Source organism: Ochotona curzoniae, unplaced genomic scaffold, assembly GCF_017591425.1.
Source record: "Ochotona curzoniae isolate NIBS_2020 unplaced genomic scaffold, NIBS_Ocur_1.0 scaffold_4701, whole genome shotgun sequence".
In the NCBI taxonomy this organism is placed as follows: Eukaryota; Metazoa; Chordata; class Mammalia; order Lagomorpha; family Ochotonidae; genus Ochotona; species Ochotona curzoniae.
Window position 1 is genome coordinate 42,073,740 of NW_024467122.1, and position 26,802 is coordinate 42,100,541.

Below are 26,802 nucleotides of genomic sequence, written 5' to 3' on the forward strand. Positions count from 1 at the left end.
AGAGTGACCCAGTAGACAGAAATGTTTCTCTGTCTTTCCTTCTCTGTGTAAATCTGACTTTCCAATAAAAATACATATATCTTAAAAAGAGAGATCTGCATGGGTTATTGAACACCTCATGTTAACATACATAAATAACTCAAGGCAAATAAAATTAAAATGCATTGAAACAAATGGTTTTGTGATTTGAAATGTCTCTGGAGGCTATGAGCATTTACTATAGCTTTTTAAAAAACCATTTAAGAAAAATTATTCAAAAATTTCAAATGAGGCCAAGCAGTGACTGTGTGACCATTTGATGTTATGTTAAAACACTGTCTAGTGAGCCCACATAAGGATCACATACTCTAGAGGGATGTAAGTTTGTTTCATTTGTTATTTACTATATTACTATTTAATATTTATAGGACTTCATGCATTGTGCAGCTAAAATTGCCTAATTGTGTTTTTTACTGTGTTAATAAAGACCACCCCAAAGGGTAAGATTGCATTGCTGTTTATAAAAAATTAAATAAATTATATTTAACATAAATCTATTCATTTTACTTTTTGTGATCTGATTATATAAAACAATTCTTGTGCTGTCTTTAAAATGGGTTTTCATATCTTGTTGTCTCTCATTAATGAATCAACACAATTTGACATGTAATCATCATTGATTTAAGAAATACTTTTATGACATTTACATATTATGACAGGAAAAATTCACCAAAATAAAAATGTGTGGTGACCAATGACAACAGTTGTGCTCTTTAGACAGGATTCATAGGTGCCAGGAGATAAGCCACCGGACATTTCATGCAAAGATTCAGGTGTCGTTTCAAGGAATCATAGCATCTTCATGGGTCTCTGTCTCACCCACACTCCCTGATAAAAGCTGAAGTTATCTCTCTGTCATGAACAGACTAGAAAAAAGATGATGTGTGCAGTGCCGAGTCAATGACTGACTCTAAATAAGTGAAAAGGGTGAACTTTTTAAAGCAGTCAGCAATTCCATTTTCCAATTCTTCAGGTTGCCAGGTCTGCTTTCTAGAAAAAACTGAGCAGCTCCAAAAAATCTGGGCAGTTCCAACAACAGCCTGGGGAATCCCAGGGCTCGTTAGGCTGAGCGATGGTGGAAGGACAACAAAAACCTCAGATGCATCCAGAGCCCAAGGGACAGGACAGCTTTCCAGTCCTTACAGTTAGCCAGCCCTCAATCAGAGTTTGACTTAAAAAGAAGTAGCTAAGGCCTTGACTGGAAAACCCTGACGGTCATCTGGGTTTGTTCAGTTTGCTATCCTGGAACTGTTAAGAGGTGGCTGGTGGTCTGAATAACAGAATAGCTTATTCCTTAACCGAAACCACATAACTCCTGTTAAATAATGATGTAAGTTTCTCACTTATGCTTATTCAAAGCTCTGAGACTCAACCTGCTCCAATTGCTGTCTCTGATACCATGTTTATCATTACTTTTCTATTTTTCTATACACTTTGATAAGAGATCACTTGAGTTTTGTTGTTCTAGGTTCATACACTAAGAAACATTCACAAAATAGTGAAATTCCTTTAGTTTCATAGAATTTTAGGCATGGTGGTGTCTTGGAAGCTAGTTCAAGAGTTTTGGATAACATGGATAAATTTTATGTAACTGAAGGCATTGGATTCATGGCAACACTGTTTCAGGACTAGAAATCTACCACAGTCTCAATCATTTCAGTTTCTTTTTGATCATCTCCTCTTCTTTTTAAAATTCAATTTAAAATGTAATTTGAAATAAAATTTCAAACAAGATAAAAAGATGTATACAGGGAAGAATCATGTTTTTGCAATAGAAATGCCGTATCCCACCGATTTGTTCACTTGATGGTATTTGATAAGTTAGAAAACACAGATGCCTGAAGAAGGAGTTCACATGGTGTTTAAGCTACAGGTAACAAATAATTTTCCATTATTCTTCCAGTAATGCTTTTCGTTGAGTAAAAAAACCAGAGAAGACAGCAAGAAAAACATAATATGCTTTATATGTACTAAAAAATACAAGTCCCATAAGAAAAACCGTACTCTCTTTCTTCATGTTTTCCCCAGCGTCTTGTCTTGTTCCTGTTTTGGGAGGTCTCTGTTGCTGAGTAGCCCTCCCTGTCTGAAACGCTCGGTCCTTTCTGCACACAGCAGGACCCTTCCACAACATTTCTATTTCTCAAGAAGCATTCTGAAACTCCCATCAAACATTCTGACTTCTGATTAAACACTCTCAGTTTCTTCCACTCACTTTTCAAACAGCATGTTTTTGTTGCTTCTTGTAAATCCTTAGGTCACCTTCGGGATGAGAATTGAGACACCTCGTAGGGCCCGAGTTTGCTGCTTCCATGGCCCGAGCAGGGCTTTGGCCAATGAAATGGTGTTGCAAAAGGAAGTGGTTTTGAAGGCAGACATTCCTTCACACTGATGCTTCCACCGTTCTGTCTAGTCTCCGCAGAGTAGTAATAGGTAGTCATAGGTTGATTTTCTCACTCTGGCTGCAGACAACAGAGACAGACACTAGAGGATGTTGCTGTCAATCATGACAATTTTATTGGTACCAAAACTGGCCTTCCCATTTTGATTGTTATATTTTCATATTATATGAAGCAGCAAACTTTTACTAAAAATGGTAAGGAAACTGGACACTAACCCCAGGTTTGGTTAAAAATCAGATAGCAGGATTAACTTTTTTTTTTTTTTTTTGGTCTTATTTAAGTTTTACTTAGTGAAGTAAGCCAGTCCTCAAAGGCGAATGTCACATGTTTTTTCCTGGTTTGTGGTAACTAATATACAGAGTACAAAAGTGTAATGTCTGTGGGCAGAATAATGTTTTGATGTTTGAGTAGAACTTGTGTATTACTCCTGAGGAACAGTTGTTTTTTTACTTCCTACTTGCCGACCTCTTTATTTAGTCAAGGGTTAAACTTGAGGTTTTAAAGAAAATTGAAGTATCTCATTGTAAAAGTGAAAAAGTAAGAAAGCAAGCAAGGAAGCTGAGTCAGGGAGGGTAAAAGTGGGAAGTATCATTCTGCTGTGAAACTGTGTTAAAACATTTGGGAATTTTCTCTTTTTATAAAAGATTTAAAAGAGATTTTTGATATTGATATAATTAGTCAAAATACTATTATGGTAATTGCCTAAAAACTGTCCACCATATTTATAGTGCTGAAATTCCCTGATATTAAATATTGCTTTAAAGAAATAGGTGAAGTACATATTTATAGCAGCACTATTCAAGCAGCCAAAGTTTGGAATAAAACAAGGTGTTCATTATTAGATGGATGGATAAAAAATTAGAATATAAATACACCCTGAAATATTATTCAGCTTTAAAAAAGAATGAAATTCTACCATTTGCAGCTAAATGGACTCAACTGGAGGACATCCTGTTGAGTGAAAGAACCAGACTCAGCAAGACAAGCACTACACGTTTTGCCTTGTATGAGGAAGCTGAAACTTATAAAACAAACAGGCCAAAAAAAGTAAAAACAAAGAAATGTTTGGATATATCAGTACTGCTACAAATATAATTTTAAAAAATTTTTGTTTCATTCCTTTGTTAAATCAGTATTTAACGAATGTTATACTACTATAGTTTTAATGATTTTTATAATGTATCATATAATCTTCATTTTTCCATTCTATTACTGTTGATAGCCATTGTCTGTATTCCCATTAAAAAGGAAATAGGTGAAATAGATCATAAACTAGAGGTTAAAATTAATTGTTATAATTTAGGTTGTATTTTACATAATTTTATTCAATCTGCTCATTTGAATCACTTATTTTTAATTATTTATACTTCAGTTCTTGTTTATCTGCATCTGTTCTGTGGCAATCGTAAATGAACAATATGTCTTTCCAGATATTCTGCTTTCATGTTGAAGGATTATAATATTATTCATACGGGTTATTTTGCAAGACCCCATGTAGATGTCTGAAATTGTGGGTTAGTATTAAGCTCTCTCCATGCTATGTTGTTACCCTGAGAGGCAGTCTGATAGTGGAGATGGCCTAAGGGTAAGCAGTGTGTGTGGCTCACATGGTGCGGATACCCTGGCTGAAGAGATGGCTCACTTCCTGAGAACAACAGGCAGGATGCTGTCATTCTGACAAGTTAAAATCCAATAATTGCTTATTTGTGAAATTTCCTACTTGATCGTTGATAAGTGGAACTGCAAAAAGTTAAATGTGTAGAGAAAAGGAGGTCTAATGTAATCGCATTGCTTCTCAGTCATATTCTAAATCTAAGTGACAACAGTGTTGTCATGTCAGTGGGTTTTTTTTTTTTTGCCTCTGGTTTTTATAGACCTCGTTCTTATCTTTTCTTAATTTTGATTTTTCTTTATCAGACGTTTCTTTATCAAATGTTTCTTTGTCAGACTTTTATATGATATTTGAAATCATATCAATATGTTTAACCACATCTTGATCCCCCATCAGCTAGGTATTTCAGATAGCCGGAAGGACACCAGAATGCCATCTTTTTATGAAAATGTGTAATACTGGTTATATGCAAGGAAAACGGAAAATTTGTAATATATCAGATCTTGCTTAAGACCGTGCATAGGATAGAAAATGATAACCTCTTGTATATTTTGTTTTATCCTCCAATTTTTTTCTAGAAAGTGAAGGGATTACGTCCATCAATTAGAGCATCATAGAGTTAAATGCCCTGGCCCTACAAGAAGTAAAAAGGATGATCATAAAGTTAGTGATAGAGGAATAGAAAAGTTATTTCAACCCTAAACCTAGTTTCCACTCACTTACCTTGAGATAAAATCTTAGTAAAAGATTCTTTATCTTTAAAGATGATTCTTTTTTGGACGGGGATTGTGGTCTAGTGGGTAAGGCTGCTGCCTATAATGTTGTGGGCACTAGTATGAGCCCTGGCTCTCTATCCAGCTCCCAGTTAATGTGCCTGGGAAAGCAGTGGAATGTGGCCCAAGTCCTCAGACCCCCTGAATTCATGTGAGAGACCTAGATGAAGTTCCTGAGTTTTGACTCTGTCCTGGACCAGCCTCGACCATTGCAGCCTTTTAAGGAGTCAACCAGCAGGTAGAAGACCTCTCTTTAACTTTCTCTCTCTCCCTCTCTCTGTAAATCTCTCTTTCAGGTAAATGAAACAAATATAAAAATAAAACAGTGAAAAATCCAATCTTGGAAATACTATCATCACCGAATAATCAATAAAGAAGAATCAGAGCTATTTTATACTTCCTGAGATCACATGCTAAGTAGCAGAGCTGGTCATTGAGTACCTCCTACCAGAATTCTTGTCCTTAAGTGTGTTCTGTTTATTCAAACAATAGAATGAACAGACTCTGAAAACCTCATGCTATGAATGCAACTTAAAAGCATTACAGTAATAAAAGCATTACAGTAATAAAAGTTGGAAGAAGTCCTAAGGTTCTTTGTTCTAAGAGTATAGGAGTTATATACTTGTTAGTTCAGAATTCTTTTGAATTATTTTACTTGTATATGATTCTATATACACACAGCTCACAATAGTTTAGATAATACACATACTTTTTTTTGTCTAACTTGTTTTTTCTTCTGATTTAATGATTCTTTCTCTAGGTCACTTGGTATTCTTGGCCTGATGAAAAAAGAAAATGATTCTATGGCAACGGAATTTGTTCTCCTAGGCCTATCATCGTCCTGGGAAATCCAGCTGTTTCTTTTCTTAGTGTTTCTGCTGTTTTACATGGCTGTTGTCTTTGGAAACCTCTTGATAGTGGTAACTGTGCGAATTGATGCTCAGCTGCTGCAGTCTCCTATGTACTATTTTTTGGGGCATCTCTCCTTCATTGACTTGTGCCTGAGTTGTGTTACTGTGCCCAAAATGCTGGGTGATTTCCTAGAGCAGGGCAAGACCATCTCTTTTTCAGGATGCCTGGCCCAGATCTACTTCCTCCATTTTCTGGGAGCCAGTGAGATGCTTTTGTTGACAGTCATGGCCTACGATAGGTATGTTGCCATCTGTAACCCTCTGCACTACCTGACTGTCATGAACCGCCAGCTTTGCTTTCAATTAGTTTTTGCATGCTGGTGTGTGGGGTTCATTCATTCTATCACGCAGGTCATATTGGTTATCCGTCTGCCTTTCTGTGGCCCCAATGAACTGGACAACTTCTATTGTGATGTTCCCCAGGTCATCAAACTGGCCTGTGTGGACACCTTTGTGGTAGAGGTGCTCATGGTTTCCAACAGTGGTCTGCTTTCCCTCGTCTGCTTCTTGGTCTTGCTGTTCTCTTATGCCATCATCCTGATCCACTTGAGAACTCACTTCCGGCATTGCCAGAGCAAGGCTCTTTCTACCTGTGCCTCCCACCTAACAGTGGTCAGCTTGATCTTTGTGCCGTGTGTTTTCATCTACCTGAGACCTTTCTGCAGCTTCTCTGTGGATAAGGTATTCTCTGTGTTTTACACAGTGATCACACCTATGTTGAATCCCCTCATTTACACACTCAGAAATGCTGATATGAAGACATCTATGAGGAAGCTGAGAAAAAAAACATATGGTCTCTTGTTGCCTTGTTAAAATATGAGAAGGAAGAAAGAACTTAGAGAATACACCCTCCTTGAGTACTCTGATCTGATCCTACACATGGGTATATGCATGAAAATCGTTTGGTTGACCTGAGCGTAAAAATTACTCTTGGTTATAGTTACAGACACAGATGGCCCTTAACTTTCATGTGGGGAGCTCCGGAGCATTCTGTGGCTCCCGTTCGATTGTGCTGACATTAGAGGACACTTGGAGAAATCAACTTTTCTGTCTTGTAAGGAATCTTGCTTTCGTTCATTTGCTTCAGTTTTTACTTACAAACAAATGAAAGGTGTGACATATCATTTTGTGTCATGCTTCTCTAAGACGCAATAGCTCCTGGCTTCAGAAAGTGCACTCAGGTTTCAGCAGAATCTCTTCCTTGCTGTGTGAATTCCTTTTATTCTATCACTAACTAAGCCTGTAGACAGTACCAAGCTGCCTCCATGTTAGTTTTTCTGGGAACTGTGCTCCCACAGTGTGCCAATATTTTATTAATATTTACTTATTTTATTTTTATTGGGAAGTCAGATTTACAGAGAGAAGGAGAGACAGATAGATTTTCCATCTGCAGGTTCACTTCAAGTGACCGTAATGGAGCTGGACTTATCCAAAGCCAGTAGCCAGAAGTTTTTCTGGGGCTCCCATGCAGGTGCAGGGTCCCATGGTCTTAGGCCATTCTCTACTGTCTTCCCAGGCCATAAGCAGGGAGCTGGATGGGAAGTGGAGCAGCTGAGATATGAACTGGCACCCTTATGGGATCGTGGTACATGAAAAGCAAGGACTTTAGCCACTAGACTACCGAGCCAGTCCCCAGTATGCCAAATTTTACAAATGTAGTTGGACGACTCATTTAAATTAAAGTCTCTGCATGGGATCAAGGGACTTTGCAAGTGCTGGGTGACAGAGCTTGCTAACACTGTATGGTAGAGGCTTATCTAGAATAAGCATCTAATTTCAGCATGAGTCTTTCTTTGAATGGAATTACAGTGGGACAAGTCAACGAGCTTCAAATGATCATTTTAAGATCTCTGAGCTTTAAAGGTGAAGAGGAAGAAATGGGTTGTCATTTAAAGCACTCATCCACTTTGTTCCTGAGGTGTGCATAGTTACTGCCTCCAAGTCTCAAACAAGTGCTGAGAAACAGCTAATATTGTGTAACTTAATTTTTTGTAATTGAAGTCAGCGTTAAGTGAATTGCTCAAGATCTCTTTAAAAAGTGCGATCAATGAGCAAATCATTCATTTTAAAAAATGTGCTAAGATTTAGGTAATTAGGCTCTTTTATTTCTTCCTCAGAAGGAGTATTTGTCTCAACTGGATGGACTAATTACTTAATTTCTATCACATTTGTAAGGAACCCTAGAACTAGGAGATCCATAAATGGTTCACCTGAACAATTTTATTTAACGTATTTATATCTGAATGTTATCTAATGTATTTAATGTATTTATTTCATAAATGTTGCTCCTCGCAACATTTTATGGTTGTAGAAAAGTGTTTAGCTACCAAATACTAGGAAAAAGAAAAAAGTTTGTAATATTTTTATATTTGCTAACTTTATTTCCTCGCCAGTTGCCACAGAGCAGCTTTTGTGGCTCCTCAGCTGAAGGACAAGGAAACAAAAAAGTAAAACTGCATCTAGTGCTAAGATGTGCTGTGTTAACTCTAATACTCTAATTGTGCAAGAGCTTTCTATATACTGGAATAAAGAATGGATTTTTCACTTAATGTTGGGGCTTAATGTCCGCATTGCCACATACTGGTGCAAAATTGAAGCAGTCTGGGAATTTTCTGTTGGAAATGGATCTCCAGTAATAACAAGAGCTTAAGAAGAGACCTCCATGTTGTTAGCTAGCATTACAGCTTAGGCATATGAGTGCCTACAGGTACTTGTGGCAAATCTCCTACTCTTTCTCAGTTCTTGTGGCCTTTTAGGCTACTAACATAACTAAAAGGAAGCAAGGAGAAATTTTATTTATGAAAGCATTGGCGAATTACTGATCTACTTATTTTATTAAATTAAAAAAAAATGTTTCAGAGGGGGAGAGAGGAAGAGAATGAGAGCAAAAGAAAGAGAAACCTCCATCCACTGGATAGCCCCATGAATAGGTAAAAAAAATCTATATGTGGGCCAGGCAGGATTTAAGAATCCAGAATTCAACTCAAATCTCCCAAGTGGGTGGCATGAATCAACTACTTGAGCCATAGTTGCTGTGTTTTAGCACACTAGCAGGAAGCTGGATCAGAGACAGAGCTGGAACTTAAACTTTGAGGACCTGATATGAGATGTGAACACCCCAAGCAGCTGTAACAGAGCCATCACACCAAACAGGAACCCTTGGCTTCATCATGGAAACTAAGGCTGTACACATTTAGTAAAGCTGCTTTCCCAGGCATATTAACTAAGAGTAGCATCAGAATGCAGCATGCAGAACCCAAACTGGTGTCATATGATGCTGACATCACATGAGCTATGCCACAGCATCAGGTGCAAGTGTCTCGGCTTAAGAGCCCTAGAATTTAGAAGGTATCATTAAATAAAAATCAGCATACTATTGCACTTACTCCATTTGCAAAACATATTCTGAAGACTTCTCTACCAAATATTTTCTACTGATGTTGATGCTTTTAATATTAATTAATTCATTACTAAATGATCATCCATTCATTAATTTAAAGATACTTGTGGGACTTTTGTTTTTGTATAGTGTATTAAGCTGCCACCAGCAGTGCCAACATTTGTGTGTTCTCACACTCAAGTCTCAGCTGCTCTACTTGCAATTCAGATTCCTGTCAATGGACTGGGAAATCAGCTGAGACCCAAGTTCGTGGGCCTCTGCATCCAAGTGGGAGCCCTGGGAGAAGCTATTGGTCCTAGCTTCAACCTGACCCCACCCTGACTGTTGTGGCCATTTGGGGAATGAAGTGGCTGATGGAAAACATCTTTTCCTCTCTGTCTTTACATATGTTTGTTACTCTGTCTTTTAAATAAAAAAATAAATATATATAAAAAACCTTGCTACGTGCTTGCTACATGTGTGGAAATGGGATAGATATCCTACTATTTGAGTCTTACATCTACTTACAGAGTCTCTCACCACCTGCTGAGAGTGAGCTGTTCTATGGCAGTGAGTGAGCCCAGGCGGTAGGGAAGGGAACAGAACAGATAAAGTTCATGTAGAGACTCGCTTGTCAAGCAACCTCATTGTAGTCCAGTTTTAACACTTACTAAAGGGCAAGTGACTTAACATTTTTTTCTTCAAAAAATGTTTATTGTGACAATTTCTTAATATCCTTTGAATGATGAAATCAATAATAGCACTGATCTCAGGATGTTTTTTCTTTTTAAGATTGACCCATTTGTATTGGAAAAGCCGATTGACAAATAGAAGGAGAGACAGAGAGAGAATGATCTCCCATCCACTGGTTCACTCCTCAAAAGGCCACAACAGCTATAGCTCAGCTGATTTGAAGTCAGGAGCCAGGAGCTTCCTCTGGGTCTCCCATGTGGGTGCAAGGTTCCAAGGCTTTGGGCCATCCTCCATGGCTTTCCCAGGCCACATGCAGGGAGCTGGATGGGAAGTGGGGCCTCCGGAACACAAACTGACGTCTATATGGGATTCTGGAGTGTGTAAGGTGAGGACTTTAACCACTAGGCTACTGTGCTGGGCCCATTGGTAAGAATTTTAATATAGGTCATTGACTAAGCAAATCTGAAAATACAAAAAGGAATACATTAAGTTTTGTTTTCTAAAAGATTAGACTGGCAGTCCCATCAACCACTGGCCATTTAACAGGATTTCAAGACTCTAATTTTTACCAAAAAGGAAAACTCTGAAAAGGGGCTTGTGTCAGTCAGCTGGTATGAACAAAAGTCTGTAGAAACCCATGTAGCTAAGAAAATGTATGTTATGAAAATGTTAAGGCTTTCAAAAAGAATTGCATAGAAATGTGTGATCCCATTTTCAAAAAAATTATGAGGTATGTTCACAATTTGAACTGTCTCTAAACATATAGAGTCATATATCTTCCAGTCTTATGTGATACAGAGCAGTATGAAAATAATTTAAATTAAAAAAATTTTTAAATGATATTTACATAGTTGATCAGGGTGGGAAGGTTCAAGGATTGAGAAAAGTGGGTGTGAACATTGTTTCCAAATTTTCTATTTCTTGCTGTATCTGTGGAAAGGAAGAACATAAATGGAGAAGCCATACCCAACCTCCCAACCGCTCCAGTACACAGAGAGGGGGAAGGGCCTCCTGACAACAAACCAGGGTCCCCACTCTGGCACATGCTCTGAGGGGTCTATCCAAGTGGTTCCGCCAGTTTTGAAATGCTGTTGGTCTTGCCGATCCAAGGGTGAGGAACTGCTTTCAATGTCCATTGGTTGACATAGAGTCTCCATTCTCCCAGATATTTGCTGTCATCGTTTGGTTGGGGTAGTTGTCCAATCTGTTCTGTTCTCCTTCCTCTGCTATGGTACCAGATGTCCTCTGCAGGTCCCAATGGGCTGCCTCCATAGGTATAACCTCCATATGCATCTGGGCCGGTCGTTCACTGCTCCATCTGTTCCACTCATAGAGGCTTAGCTCTGAAACATGAACTCACGGTTAGACCAACAATCTTGGACATGACACCACAGGCCTCTGCCTGCCCCCACCTCTTTCATCACTAGACCCCTGCAATCCCACACACCAAGTCCACACCAGCATGTCCCTGGGTAGCCAGTGAGCTTCCCCTGGTGCCTTTGGTGCTCTAGGTGACCTGACCAGGGTCCTGCAGGCCTCTACCACTGGAAGTCATGGACCCAGCACCTACCACACAGGCAGGCCCAAGGATCCAGATCAGGCACCCAGACCCTGCCAGACCCTCTACCTCCTTGCTCATGGACCTGGTATCCACTGAGCAGGTGGGCCAAGGGACCCAGACCAAGCAACCTGGGCCCTGCCAGACCCCTGCCCCTGGGGTTCACAGATTCAGTGCCCACTGCGCCCAGAATGACGTGGCTTACCTCACCTCTGCATTCAACAGCAGGTGCTTCAGTCTTACCTGGTCCAGCTTGTCCCCTGTTCCAACTGTTGCTGGTGGCTGCTGCAGTCTAGTCTGGACCAGCCATCCCCCAGTCCTGGCCTTAATATGAACTGGCTGCTATTGTGGTCCTGCCATGTCTATCCTGCATCCCATCCTGCAATCCATTATGGTTCTAACATCTGCTAGTGTGTTATAAACTGACCCAGCTCGGCTTGCTTCCAGACCTCACCTGCATGTATGATGGTGGTTACTGTAATCTGGCCTGGTCTGGGTTGTTCCTTGCCTTGGTTATTGTGCTCATCTGCAGGGACTTCATTTTGAAAAAGTAACTCTCCAAGCTCCTCTATCAGGTCTCCTCCTAGAGGCAGAGGTCTTGCATACCAGCAGGTCTTTGGTGGAAGCTGACTTAACCTACCTCTTGTCTTGGCAGGAACAGGGTCTTTGCCCAATTGGCCCCTACCCATTCCAGTTCTTACTGCTGGGTGTTACAGTCCAGCCACATCTGGTCCATGCCCAAACAGAGCTCTCACATGGTTTGGTGAGAGCCAAGAACTAGCCCAGCTTGTTCTATACCCACCCTGGCTCTCATGAGTATTAGTAGGTGCTGGAGTCTAGCCCAGTTTGTCGCTTCCCAAATCCAGTCAACACCATTGTCTAGGGAGACTGCAGTCATGTCCAGCCTAGCCCTCTGCCCCCATTCTAGCTCTTACACTCACCAGTGGGAACCCCAACCCAGTAAGGGCATCTCCTTAGCTCTCCATCCAGGTCTGTTTCCATTCATGTGCCAGCAGAGATTGCAGTTCCACATGGGTGAACTCACATACCCCCTCACAGATTCTTCCCCAGACCTGATTCTCTAGCATACTGGTTAGTATCATAGGCCAGCCTAACATTACCCAACGGCTTTTCTGATTCTGACTGGTGGGTACCATGATCTAGCACTGCCAGGTAGGCCCCCAACGCAGCTTTAGTGTGTGCCAGTGGGTGGTCTTCAGTGGTGACTGATACTAACTACCCCAGCCCAGGTCTTCCACATGTGCTGATGCTTTGGTCAGACCTTTAGATGTCTTCTGCATCCTCCCTCCAAACCACTCACTCTCAGTTGCCTTGTTTACCTGCAAGTACAATGGCCTTATTGATGGTATTCCCTCAGTAGTCCTTTCTCACCTGGGTGTGAGCCCTTGGGTCCCTGTATGAATCCATCTCTAAGCCCCCAGAGCCAGCTGTTGGTCAGCCTGAGGGCTTTGCCTGGTGCCTAAGCCCTCACCAGCTGCCCCTCCCCCAGGACTGCACCACCTAGCTAACTTCAGGAGCTTGTGAGCCAAAAAGGGCTTTGGCATTCCACCCAAGCCTCCACCAGTCTGACCCTGAAAATAATTTTTAATTACAATTTTTAATTACAAAAGTTCTACGTATGATTCACATTTCCATAAACTTTATGAAGTACCCATGCATTTGCATGATCTCTGCCCAACTGACACTCTCCAGCTGCCCTCCAGCCAGCTGCCCAGAAATTCCCCCGGGTTCGGGTGATACATAAAGGCTGCTGAGCTTGTCTACCTTCTGGAAGCCAGGAACATAGAAAAGCTCTTGCAGACTGGAATACTGCATGTGGTTCTAAACCCAGGAAAACAGGAAGAAGTGGAAAGAGAGAGAAGACAAAGAAGAGGGGGAGAAAGAGAGAGACAGAGAGGGAGCACAAGGGAGAGTAGAGACAGAGAAGGAGAAGGTACAAGTGGAAGAGAGAGAGAGAGAGAGAAACTCAGAATGTTTTCTTAGGTTGTGTAAGAGGAGAAATCCCAACTACGTAAGAGAAGCATTTAGAGCTCGGTCATTTAGTATGAATATCTGAGTATAGTCTGCATTTTTATCTCAGAAAGGCTTATGATCCAAGATCTCAGGCTGTTCAGATTTATGCTGTGGGAGCACACTCAAGAAGATAGTTACGGTAAGTTTTGGGTACCTTAACCATCAACTACAAGAAGAGACAATCTTTACTGATTCAAATCGTATTGAAGGATATTACGAAGATTTAAATTCTTCATCTGTTCCATTAATTCTAGGAATTATTGATCTTATAATTAGCTCTAGTTTAACTCTTCAAATCTAGTAGTAAAACCTAGATAGTTCTGTCTGCCCCAGTTGCTTCACCAGTGGTTAAATGAATGGCATTAATCAAATGTGATGTATCACAATGTGTCAGAGAAGGGGTTCTTGTGTTCCATTGCGCAGCATGATGACTGCAGTTCACAGTGGTGTGGAAAGAGAGGAACTAGGAGGTCCTGAACAAAGAAAATACAAGGAATTGGAGAGGCTCGTTTCCTCATCTGTAGGTTAGCACTGTATACAGGTATTGAAATATTGCACTTTGTTTTGTAAAAATATGCAAGTGTTACATATTAGCAAAAATTTTAAAATGAAAGTTCAGTTGATCTCTAAGCTCCTTTTTGCCTACACTAGCATATTTTCAAAAGTTTGTGTAAAGTGGAATTTAAGCATGTTTGTTTTGTGTAGCATTTTTAAAAAACCCACACACATGAAGATTCTTCAGAAAGTTCATAATGTGCATATTCTAGAAAAGAAATCTATGTGAGAGTGAAACCAGCACTCTAATGTGGGATGATGATATTACTTGCTGGACCAGAATACCAGCTCCCAAAGCTTTGGGATGGCTGTGTCTAGTTTGCAAGGTGGAAACTGAGTCTTGTCTCAATTAAACAAAATATTGCTCTCTAATAATAATCTTCATGTAGAATCTGAAAAAAAAAGAGTTACTGGAATTTTAAATGTTGGATCTTCATTTTAACTTTAAAAAAAAAAAACCCTACAGTATCAAATTAGGTTGCTCACTTAATAAAATTTAATCTTTTTCATTCCAGCAAGAACTTTTGATGGGTAAGGTGGGGAAAGAAAAGGTGATAGAGAAAAGATTAACTCAAGAAAACATTAAGAAAATACTTCAGATTTCCTGGATTCTTGTTTTAGACAGAAGAACTGTAAAACTAAGTGCACAGACAGTCCACATTATGTTTACAATATGGCTGTACAAGTAATGCAGAGAAAATGTTCATGAATTATGTTTGGGAATTATGAATAGTTTCTTCTACCACATCTAACATCACCTAGACATTTTTGTAGGACCTTTCTCTTTACATCTGGTCATGCTTGCCGTGGTTTCTAAACTTTTTGTTTGTGTTTAGAGAACCTGAACCATTCCAACAGTTCTGCCAGGGACCCCATGGAAGTGGCCAACAATGTCACAGAGTTTATATTGCTGGGACTGTCTCAAGATCCTGGAACGCAGTCGATATTCTTTGCCCTGTTCCTCCTCTTCTACAATGTGATCGTGGTGGGAAATCTGCTCATTCTGCTCACAGTGTTTTCTGATCCGCGGCTCCACACACCTATGTATTTTTTCCTCAGTAACCTGTCCTTTGTCGATATTGCCTATTCCTCAGCCACAGCGCCCAAGATGATTGCAGACTTTGTTTCTGAGAAAAAGGTGATTTCCTACTGGGGCTGCGTGACTCAAATGTTTACCTTCCACTTTTTTGGCTGTGCAGAAATTTTTATTTTGACGGTCATGGCTTTTGACCGTTATGCCGCCATCTGCCAGCCCCTCCGGTATACCAGCATCATGAGTGCCAATGTTTGCCTCGCGCTGGCATCACTGTCTTGGTTGGGAGCCCTTGGTCACTCTTTCGTTCAAACTCTCCTGACTTTTCAGCTGCCCTTTTGCAACGCTCAGGTGATAGACCACTACTTTTGTGACGTCCACCCTGTTCTGAAGCTTGCCTGTGCTGATACCACCCTGGTGAATGTGTTGGTTATTGCCAACAGTGGTCTCATCTCCCTCGGGTGTTTCCTCATTCTTCTGGCCTCCTACACAATCATTCTATTCAGTCTCCGAAAACGGTCTGCAGAGAGCCGGCGCAAGGCTCTTTCTACCTGTGGATCTCATCTGACTGTAGTGACTTTCTTCTTTGTCCCCTGCATCTTCATTTATCTCCGTCCTTCTACCACTTTCCCACTGGATAAGGCAGTGTCTGTGTTCTATACCACCATCACCCCGATGCTGAACCCTCTCATTTACACCTTGAGGAATGGGGATGTGAAGAACGCCATGAAGAGACTATGGAATCGCATATTCTCCTTGAAGGAAAAGCAGGAGGGATAGCTTATCGGAACTGCCACGTCAGAGAACCAGATGATACCCTTAACTGGTCCCCAGTTTATTAATAATGAATATTAAGGAATAGACCCTAAAATTCAACAAATAATAGGATTATTTCATACTAGCTTCATTTGACAGGAAATAATTCTAAGTTATTTCACATGGGCTAAACTTAAGTTTTCTTGAGCTGACAGGCTTATTCACTTCCTCCCAGAATCGGGGTGAGCTCTCTTACTCAGTGTCTCACGTAACTGCTCTTGAACCTTTCTACTTACACCAAACTCTCAAGCTATAATTCTGTCATTCAGAAAGAGGCTACAAGAGAAAAAAAATCTCAAGAAATTAGATTATTTCTGCTGGAAAAGAGGTGTCTAACTTCTCAGAAGCTGTGTTTCTCTTCTCTCCCTCCCTTGCCTCCTCCTCTACCTTTATTTTGTACTTTTTCCTTATTTCTGCACAAATACCACAAAATCTAATAGGCAAATATATTTGTAAAAGATTATTATGCAATCAAACAAGTGCAGACTTACAAATTGCACAGCAAATGATGAGGGGAATTAGTAGAAACTGACAAATTGTTCTATTCAGGGGCAAACTGTGTTTTACATATTTTGAGATGTAGAGCTATGTTTTAAAAGATCCTTTTGGAGAATTCGAATAGTTTCTTTTTGGTACTGTGACATTATTTTTATTAAAAATTGTTTATGGACCTGGCGTGGTATCCTAGCGGCTAAATTCCTCACTTTGGAGGCAGGGGATCCCATATGGGCTCCGATTCTAAACCTGTCGACCCTGCTTCCCCTCTAGCTCCCTGCTTGTGGCCTGGGAAAGCAGTTGAGGATGGCTCAAAGCCTTGGGACCCTGCATCCACGTGGGAGACCAGAAGAGTCTCCTGGCTTCTGATCAGCTCAGCTCTGGCTGTTGTGGCCACTTGGGGAGTGAACCATTGGATGGAAAATCTTCCTCTCTGTCTCTCCTCCTCTCTATATGTCTGACTTGCCAATAAAAATAAATCTTATTTTAAAAAAGAAATTATTTGTTTATTTATTTTGTAACACAAACTAAAGAATCAAAAAGGAATAAAGATTTGATCAACTAAAATGCCTCAGTCAAGATGTAGTGCTATCATAAATTTTGGGTGAAAGCACTTTTATGCTTTAAAAAAATAATTTGGAAAAGCTCGTTTTCTGTTTGTAGTGGTCTTAGAATTGGGTATTTCCCATACTTTGAAAAAGACATTTTAAGTTTGAGGAATTTCTGAATAGATTTAGTTTCGTGTCTCATATATTTTAGGAATTCTGTGTCATTATTTTCACCTATCACTTATTTTCTCCAGACTTGAACTAATTCTATATACAATTTATAAAACAGTGTTATACTTTTATCTGTTCTTGATCTTATGCTTTAACCAATTTTTATTTGTTTGTACATGTATGAAGAACATAGCTATTGTATGACATTTGTTACTACTGTATGTATAACACAGAAATGACTGCACACTAGGAAGTTGAAAAATGTCAGTTGTCATTCTAACATCCGTTGCTCTTTCCTCCCCACGCCTGCAAGGGACCAGACACTGGGCCACTCTATGCACTGACATATCTCTCCTTTACAGTTGAGGGTGGACAGTACGATGTTACGGATGGCGATTCAATTTTTTTGTTTTTAACAATGGCTGCTCCACACTGCACCCCTGTGGATAGCATCACCCTTAACATATGGTTGTGTTTCCTAATACTCATTTTTCATTTCATTTTTTTCTTAGTAAGGAGTCACCCTCTACTTCTTAAAGTTGCTTTTAAAAGACTAAATAATAACTACATTGGTCTAGCGAATAGAAGACTAAATTAGTTTTCCTTTTTCTTCCAAGATGTAAGTGCAAATAATAATGGAGAAAACAAGCAGATGTGTGAGACCATAGGAAACAGGACAGAAAAGGAGTGCAGGCAAAGATGTGCAGAGAGAAGGCGTAGGAGGCAGGTGACTGGGTAAGGTCCGGAAGTGTCAGAGAGGAGTCCCGAGAGGAGGGGTCAGACTCATCTGCAGAGATACCCGAGGCACCACGTCACGGGGATGTTGCGGTTCAGGACTGGCCGCCGAGACACAGAGGGAACAGTTTAATCTCCTCTCTCCTCTTCCCACATGCCACTCTCACGTGCTGCCAGAGACAGAGGCTGCACAAAGCTTGGCTTTAAAAACGGAATGACATGAATGAAAATTCACAGTTTGACTTTTTTAAAAAAAAGATTTATTGATTTTTTTTATTGGAAAATCAGATGCACAGATAGGAGGAGAAACAGAAAAAAAGATCTTCCCTCTGCTGATTCACTCTCCAAGTGGCCGCAATGGCCGGAGCTGAACCACTCTGAAGCCAGGAGCCAGGAACTTCTTCCGGGTCTCCCATGTGGGCACAGGGTCCCAAGGCTTTGGGGCCATCCTCCATGGCTTTCCCAGGCCTCAAGCAGGGAGCTGGATGGGAAATGGGACCGCCAGAAATTGAACTGACCTCTATATGGGATCCTGACGCATGTAAGGCAAGGATTTACCCACTAGGCTACTGTCCTGGGCCCCATCGTCTGACTTTTTTAAGATCATTAATAGAATGCCTACCAGTAAGATCTGCCTTATTGATCCAGATCTCTTAAGAGCAAGTAATTTATACTAATTATTATCTTTAAAACATATATGATAAAACATATGAAGAAAAACAAGACAGCCTCTATGAAGGCCATAGTAAATCTAATGCGATCAGATATACAAAAGGGAAGCACATTTCGATTTTTATAAGGTCAACAAAAGCCATGTATTTCAAAATACAGTTAGGGGCATAGTGACACTTGCCCCTTTCCTCTGTTTGACTTGCATTCCCACTCTCTCTTCCCATCCCTTATTATTATTTTTTAATTTTTACAGTAACATACTTTCCGTTCCCTTAACAATCATAGGCATATCACTGCATTAGGTATTATTAAACAAACAGCAAGTAGAAAATAAGATGCTGTTTTTCAAGAGCATAGGCTAAAACTGTAAGCAATAAATCTCAAAATGTCAATTTCGTATAGAATATACTTTTTAAAAAGATTTATTTATTTTTATTAGAAAGATAAATCGTATTTATAGAGAGAAGGAGAGACAGAGAGAAATATCTTCCATCTGCTAGTTCATTGCCCAAATGTCCGCAATGGCTGGAGCTGAGCTGATCCAAAGCCAGAAGCCACAAACCAGAAACTTCTTCCAGGTCTCCCATGTGGATGCAAGGTCTCAAGGATTTGGGCCATCCTCTACTGCTTTCCCAGGCCATAAACTGAGAGTTGGGTGGGGACTTGAGCAGTCAGGACATGAACCAGAACCCAAATGGGATTGGGGTACTTGCAAGCAGAGAATTAGCCAGTTAACCCATCTCAGTGGACCCAGAACACATATTTTTGTACTCTCTATTTTAGACAACACAGAGATCAGAGAAAACACACGATATTTGTATTTTGGGGACTGGTTTACTTCTCTAAGCGTAGTTGTTTCCAGTTGTATACATTTTGTTGCAAAATACATATGATTCAGCTATTCCACTCCTGGGATTTTTCCAGAAGAAATCATATTAGTATTGAGACAGATGTTTGTACACTTATGTTTATTACAGCTCAGTTCACAATGCAAAAGATGGTGGGATCAACCAAGATGCCCACGAACTGGCAATTGGATAAGGAAAATGTGTTATATATACTCTTTGGAATACTACTCAGCCTTAAAAAAGGAATGAAACTTTGACTCTTACAATAAACAAATTCAAAAATCTTTTATCTTCTAGAGGAGAGAAAATATTTGAATTCCTGGAATGGGAATATGACACTTTAAAAAGTGAGAGTTAAAAATACTTTTGGAAGCTTAAGAAAAGTATTATAAATAAAATTAACTGGGGGTGGGCACTTTGTTTAGCAATTAAGGCACCCGTGAAGGTGATTTGAGTGCCATTTCAGAGGGCTCCCTGGTTTTGGGTGGCAGTTCTGTTCCAAGTTCTAGCTTCTTTTTACAGAATAAAGTTAATAATTTATTATCATAATTTTTCATTTCTCTCTACATTATTCTATTAAATTATACTTCCTGTTTTTATTTTTTCTTTTTATTTAGTTTTCACCAAATTGCAAGCAATTTGCAGATGTGATTCTAAGAACATGGTGGTACTCCTTCCTCCGGTGTCCCCTTCCTTTTGCCTTTTCTCTAGTTCCTTGACAACAGGCTCCCTGGGAAGGCAACTAACTGGCGATCATTGAAGTGGTTGGATTGTAGCCACTCATGTGGGAGATTTGTACTGAATTTGTGGCTATTAACTTTATCCTGTTCTAGCACCAACCACTGAGGGCATTTATAGCGGAGCAGTAGATAAAATCTTTCAGACTTTCTGTTTGCTTCTGTGTATGACAAAAGTACATACATAAATATTTATATGTGATTACTTACACCATAAGTAGTTATTGTACACTTTCAAGTCTGCATTTATGTGTCTAGTATTATTCATTGAGTTGTGTCTCTGAAGGACAGATTTCTTTCACAAAACATGTGAAGATGCAGTGACAGAAAGGGCATACTTGCAAATTCAACCCTCAGTGGTAAGTGAAAATATTTACTCTAATGAGTGCCAATTTTAAGTGTTCTAGGTCATTTTGTTTTCATGTGGCAAATCAATGAGTAAAAAGGAGAGATATTTTCCTTGGTTATGGTTTTCTTTCCTTACTAGCAGTTTTGGGCAAAGCTTCATAGATTTCCTGGTAATTCATACTTCTTAGCTCATCATCTTTGGCAGGGATGGGGACTGGAAAGGGTTTCTAGAACACTTGGAAGATGAGAATGGCAGCACTCCTCAAGGACACTGTGGCACCTGTCTTCCCTTCCCCTGTATCTTCAAGAAGAGCTCTGGAAGCTGTTCAGTTTTGTTTAGGAGTTGGACAAGCATTAAAAAAAACCCCTTAGATTTGTTGAGAATGTTTTTAAGTATATATCAATGGAGCTATTTATGACTGGCAAAAATGATCTCACAACATTTAGGTTAATGCTCCATAACATCTTAAACCAGCAGTGCCTATATACAGCAGTTTGTGACTCAAGATAGACTCAATATATTATTTTTAAAATATTAATTAATTAATTTGAAATAAAGGATGGCAGAGATGGAAAGGCAGACAGAGATCTCGCACCCACTCTTGTGTTCTCCAGATGGCCACACAGCCGGGGCTTGGTCATGCAGCAACCAGGAGTTTAGAATTGTGAGTATTGCATGTGGGTGGCAGGCTGCCAAGCATTTGCCTTCTCTGCTGCTTTCTAGGTGCCTTAGTGGAAACCTGGGCTGCAAGTAGAGCAGCTATGACCTGAACAGAAGCTCATATGGGATGCTGGCATGTCAGGCAGTGCTTACACCTCTGTGCCACAACATCAACACCACCCATATATTATTAAAATAGCAATTTTATTATCTCGCTTAATAAAATGCCCAGGTTTGCTTCAGTGATTTTAAATACCATATTTATTTTACATAAAATTTCTGGGCATATTAGGTCTATTTCTGGGCTTTTAAAAAAAGATTTATTTATTTATTTTTAATTGGAAAATCAGATCTACAGAGGGAAAGAGAGACTGAAAGAAAAACCTTCTATCCGCTGGTTAACTCCCCAAGTGGCCACAATGGCTGAAACTGAGCTGATCCAAAGCTAGGAGCCAGGAGCTTCTCCTGGTCTCCCACACAAGTACAAGGTCTGGTCCTCAACTACTTTCCCAGGCCACAAACAGCGGGAAAGGAATTAGAGCAGCTGGGACAAGACCTGGCATCCATATGGGATCCTGGTGAATGCAAGGTAAAGATTTTAGCTACTAGGCTACCATGTGTTAAGCCCTGTTTCTGGGCTTTCAATTCTATTCTAATTGCTTATTTATTCACATTCTAGTGCTAACTGGTTTTAACCACAGAAGTTTTATAGTTGGTGGTAACAGTTGGTAGTTATTTATTTGTCATAGTCCTTCCTCTTCAGTGTTTTTCTGTTTTTGCATGTCAGTCTTTCCATATGAATGTATGTGCTTGACTAACTCTATAAAAGGAGTGGTTGTAATTTTCATTGACTTTATATTAAATTTCAAATTTATATATTAAAATTAAATATAAAAATTAACTATAAATGAGTCAAATAAATATTGAAATATACTTACACAATGTATATATTGAGTTTTAACTAACTTAAAGAGTATTGAAATTCTGATAATGGTCTAAAATAAGGATGTAAAATGTCCTTCCATTTCTTCAGTTTCATGTAATTTTGCAGTTTTCATTAGTTTGAATCTTAAGTAATTCTATGCATGTTACAAATGGAGTTTTGCCCTTCCACTTTGTGTTATTTTTTCTTTGAAAATTTATTTATTTTTATTGGAAAGGAAGATTACAGAGAGAAGGAGATACAAAGATCTTCCATCTGCTGGTTCACACCCCAAGTGGCCGCAACAGTTGGAGCTGAATTGATCCAAAGCCAGGAGCTTCTTCCAGGTCTCCCACACAGGTGAAGGATCCCAAGGCTCTGGGCCATCCTCTGTTGTTTTGCCAGGCCATAAGGAAGGAGCCTGATGGTAAGTATGGCAGCCGGGACACAAACTGATGCCCATATGGGATCCTGGAGCTTGTAAGGCAAGGATTTAGCCATTGAGTCATGCTTGGCTGCCACTTTGCGTTCATTGTGGTGTCCTTTCATTACTAAGGTTTTTACTCAAAGCCAGGATATCCATACAATACCAAATAAAATGCTATTATAAAGCAAATCTGTAGCACATGTCAACTTTCACAAAGTTGTTTTCCAGGGCATATTTCTGGGAGCGCTTTCTTCTTGTATGGCGCTAGTTTTTTAAAGGTCAGCAAGTGAAGGCTGCTTTCCAGAAATGGGTAGAATGCAGCCGCAGAAAACAGCTTCAAGACCAGAGCCTTTGGGAGTCTCTTGTGCATCATTTCAGACGCTCATCCCTGAGCTTTCCCAAGAATGAAGGGTCGTTGCTTGTGCTTCTGCTGATCCCTGTCCGTTCCTTGTCCCAGCCTGGTCACAGTTCTGTGTGACAATAGTCCATTCTGCTAATAAACTGACTTATTGTTCTGACTTAAATTAATTACAGCTTCATTTCTCTAGATTACGAAGTTTTGAATTATGCCATTTGAAAACGTGTTTTAACTTTTACACTATCTATGCTTCTAGTTATTTTCCTAATGTTATTGTCCAGCACCTCAAGAAAATTTGCTTGAATCACGCTCAGTGCGGTACCATGAGAGAATCACAGTAATGGGATACCACGTTGGATTCTTGTCACTCTGGTAATTCACCAAAGTTTAAAAGCTAGCAAAGGTTTGAGTTTTAGCTCCAGTTAAGCTGAAGTCAAGGAAGTATACTATCATTTTACTTTTATGCTTCTGCCATCAGTGGCCAAAATATACCTCTTTCTAATTTGACAGGCATTTATTGAGGAAATGATGGAGGAAGTGCCACAGAGAACAGCTGGGCATTCAGCACATTTACAGAGTTGGTCTTTGTTTTAAGAACATAATACATACCAGACAGTATCACTTGATTCAGTTAACCAATTTGGCACTGTTTTTCGTCATCAAATCAAATCATATGGCTATGAAAAGGAGCTTCAGTAGTGTCCACAGGATTTCCAATCCCAGCCCAGAGAAACACTCATAAATAATGTGGAGAAAGCAGTCAGCTTCTATTCTGTTGAATCTATTAATTCAGATTTTCTCTTTCTTCTAAAGCACATATTTCTTTTGCTCTCTCTACTTTGTACAAGAAGAGATGTAAGTCAGAAAATGAAGACAGGAAGAAGAGGAGAGAGTAGCTGTTGTAATGACAATGATATGTTTCTCATAAAGGTAAACACAACTTCATATTGTATTTCCACCAGTCTCTTTCTGAGCTTCTCCCATTTGAATAATTTTTGCTTCCATTTCATATTTATATTCAGGTTCTTAATCCCTTCTGGTTAGTGTCCTGCACACTTGGGGAACTCTTCAGGTTCTATTGGCCTCACGGGCTCTGACTTCAGCGCCCCCATCAATAGTTGTGCTACATATGATGCCTGTTGGTATGAACGTATGGAGCACCTTGGTATGTATGTTGGTATGTACGCCTGTTGGTATGAACGTATGGAGCACCTTGGTATGTATGTTGGTATGTATGTTGGTATGGATGCCTGTTGGTATGAACGTATGGAGCACTTTGGTATGTATGTTGGTATGTGTATTGGTATGTATGTTGGTATGTATGTTGGTATGGATGCCTGTTGGTATGAACGTATGGAGCACCTTGGTGCTTCTCACTATGTGGTTCACTCTGGAACACCAATGGGTTCTTGCTGCACCTGCAGCCCCATTGGACCCAAAGAGCTGTAGGCTTGGCATTTCAACACCACATCCTGCTCACATAAATTCTAAGGTTACTCTTTAAATGACAAAAGCTAACAAGTACTGGTGAACCTTCATCACTGTTGGTAGAAATGGATGTTAGTAGAGGTATAATGGAAAAAAGTGTGGAAGTGCTTAGAAAATTAAAAATAGAATCTCACTATCGGGTATATACCTAGAGAAAACTAAATCAGTCTGTCTAAGAGTAATTTACACTTCCCTGTTTATTACATTCCTCTTCAAAACAGTCAAGAAACACAAATAAAGTTTCTATCTACCAATGAATAGATAAAGAAAATGTCTATAGAAAGATCTTTAAAAATTTTATCAAAAATATGCATTATGAAACAAATATGTACAGAATTAAACCCTTTTGCAGGAAAATAAACTTATCTTTAATTACATTTTTATGAACTCTTTGAAGAATGATGTATAATTATAAATAAAAATAGATGCATCTCAGTCCTGTTTGTTAGCCATGTTCTTTTAGCCAGAGCAGTAAGACAGTAAATGGCATAAAATTTGCAATTTAATGGACATTATTTGCATGTCATGTGACCTTACAACTTTTAAGTTCTCTCTTTTTTTCATGTAGAACATTCTAACGTATAATTTCTGTTGATTTTATGTGTTATTCCTTTTCATTATTCTTCATTGCTTTTCTGTCAACCTCATATTCATAATTTTATTCTTAATGCCTAAACAAATAACCATATGAGAATAACTTTTAAAAATGTGAAAATGAGATTAGGGTGACAAAGTAAAATTGAGATAGAATCAAATCTAATTTTTAATTGGTCATTTAATTTGTTAAGGTTGATTCTGTAAGAGCTTATTAAATAGTATGAGGTAGTGGTAATATATGTAGGAAAATATAATTTTGTTCATTACACATTCACTTATCCAGTATATTATTTATAATTATCAATGCAGTGATTAGCTCAACAAAATTCTGGCTGTCCTATCTTATCATCCTGTTTAGGCTCCACAACATTAAGACATAGAAAGATAATTTCCAGTGCAAACTGTTATGTTAAGATGGGAAATACAAGCAAGTTCTGTGGTTTCATAAATGGGCCTGTTTTAGGCTGATGAATGGAAAGAAATGAAGTTTTGTTTTTCATCATCGTATATCTGGTGTCTGTTACTCAGTCTGACACATAATTTTTAGTGTATGTAGGAAATACTGTATGATGTTATGTTTGGTTGATGGATGAGTGTTTAGGGCTTCCTTGGCAAACACAGGTAAACTGCTCAAGTAGTGAATATTGAATTTGGGCATTTTTTAATTTTCCTAAGTTTTCTGTTCGCTTCTAAATGACGCAGTCCTTTGTGACAATGAAATTGGAAATGCAGTAGCATATCATAACATTTTCTATCTCTGATCCTAGGAATTAGTTAATTCCCTTAACTTATCCTTTGCATTTCAGAAGTTGTGAGTCAATGCTCTTTGGAGGAAGCACATGGCAACATTTAAATCATCCCCTAGGGCTTTTATTCCTGGGTGGCAGCTTCTGTCCTCTAGGGAACTGATTTTATTGTTACAAACTATGGTGCTAGTTAGCTCCTTGTTTCATCAGAGCAGGAACTGATATATACTGAAATATAGGAGACAAAGCCCTTTGTTGGTGGGGAAGGGGCATCCTCCACCGCAACTCCTTATTCCTGAGCTGTACCAAGACTGGCACAGTAACTGGTAGGTGAAAGAGTACTATTGAGCTCTTACATAAGTCACTCTGTTTCATAATTGGGTAGATACAGTTTTGGAAGAAAATCTGTTGAATGCTCAAAGACAGAGGTAAGAATCAGAAAGTCTTAACCAAGAAAATGTCTTGGGGAAATACGGTGATAGTGCAAAACACCTCGTAATCAGAGGATGGGTAGATAATATTTCTTCTTTGAACTCAGGGCTAGACTGGGCATTGACACCTTGGTCATTGACTGTGTCCGAGAGAGGTTCTGAAACAAGTTCTGATACAGAAAGCGCTTCTGATTTACAGATCTCCAGAGAGTACCAAATTAATAAAATAATTTGCTAATCGTTACAGTGCTGTCACTCTTGAAAGAAAGTCAGAAAATTCCCTAAAAATCCTGGATTTTTTAATGATCATTCTTTAGGATGAGTTCTGTGAAGTGGTTAGATACGTGGAGTTTATGGCATGTAATTCTAAGAGGCTGGAATTAGTAGTAGCGATAGCTTTTTAAGTTAGTGTAAGAAAGGAACTTGAAAACAAGGAACCTTGTTTAAAACTAAAGTTAGTGGACTAGGTATTTTAAAAAGAGGATTCTAGAAAGCAAATCGAGGTCTGTGAGCGAGAAACAGAAAAGATTGAATGGATTAATAAAATAATTAGATTTAAAAATATTTTTCTATTTCTTAGCCACTTTTCATTTGTTTATTGTTCTAAAATCCATTCAATCATCCATCTATCCAGCATTCATAGAACATATTAAGGACCTCAGCTTACCAGATGATACCTTAGGTACTGGGTAGATATAGAAATAATGAATGTTCTATGGCCCCAGGGAGCCCAGTGTTTTCTATGTTTTTGGCAGATATAGTATGAACTGAGAAACCAGCATAACAGATTAGTTTTAGTTGGAAGTGTGAATAGAA

At 39.2% G+C, this 26,802-nt stretch overlaps 2 protein-coding genes across 2 annotated transcripts; both read left to right on the forward strand.

Moving 5' to 3' along the window:
* Positions 1-5,569: 5,569 nt before the first annotated feature.
* LOC121149317 (olfactory receptor 4Q3) lies at positions 5,570-6,547 on the forward strand. Its single transcript, XM_040969837.1, has one exon. The coding sequence runs from the start codon at positions 5,606-5,608 to the stop codon at positions 6,545-6,547; it is 942 nt and encodes a 313-aa protein (XP_040825771.1). The 5' UTR covers positions 5,570-5,605.
* An 8,280-nt stretch (positions 6,548-14,827) lies between these two features.
* LOC121149356 (olfactory receptor 4S2-like) lies at positions 14,828-15,766 on the forward strand. The gene has a single exon (XM_040969926.1). The coding sequence runs from the start codon at positions 14,828-14,830 to the stop codon at positions 15,764-15,766; it is 939 nt and encodes a 312-aa protein (XP_040825860.1).
* The last annotated feature ends 11,036 nt before the right edge of the window (positions 15,767-26,802 follow it).

Coding starts and splice junctions, on each gene's coding strand:
- LOC121149356 (XM_040969926.1), top strand. CDS start 14,828: ATGGAAGTGGCCAACAATGTCACAGAGTTTATATTGCTGGGACTGTCT.
- LOC121149317 (XM_040969837.1), top strand. CDS start 5,606: ATGAAAAAAGAAAATGATTCTATGGCAACGGAATTTGTTCTCCTAGGC.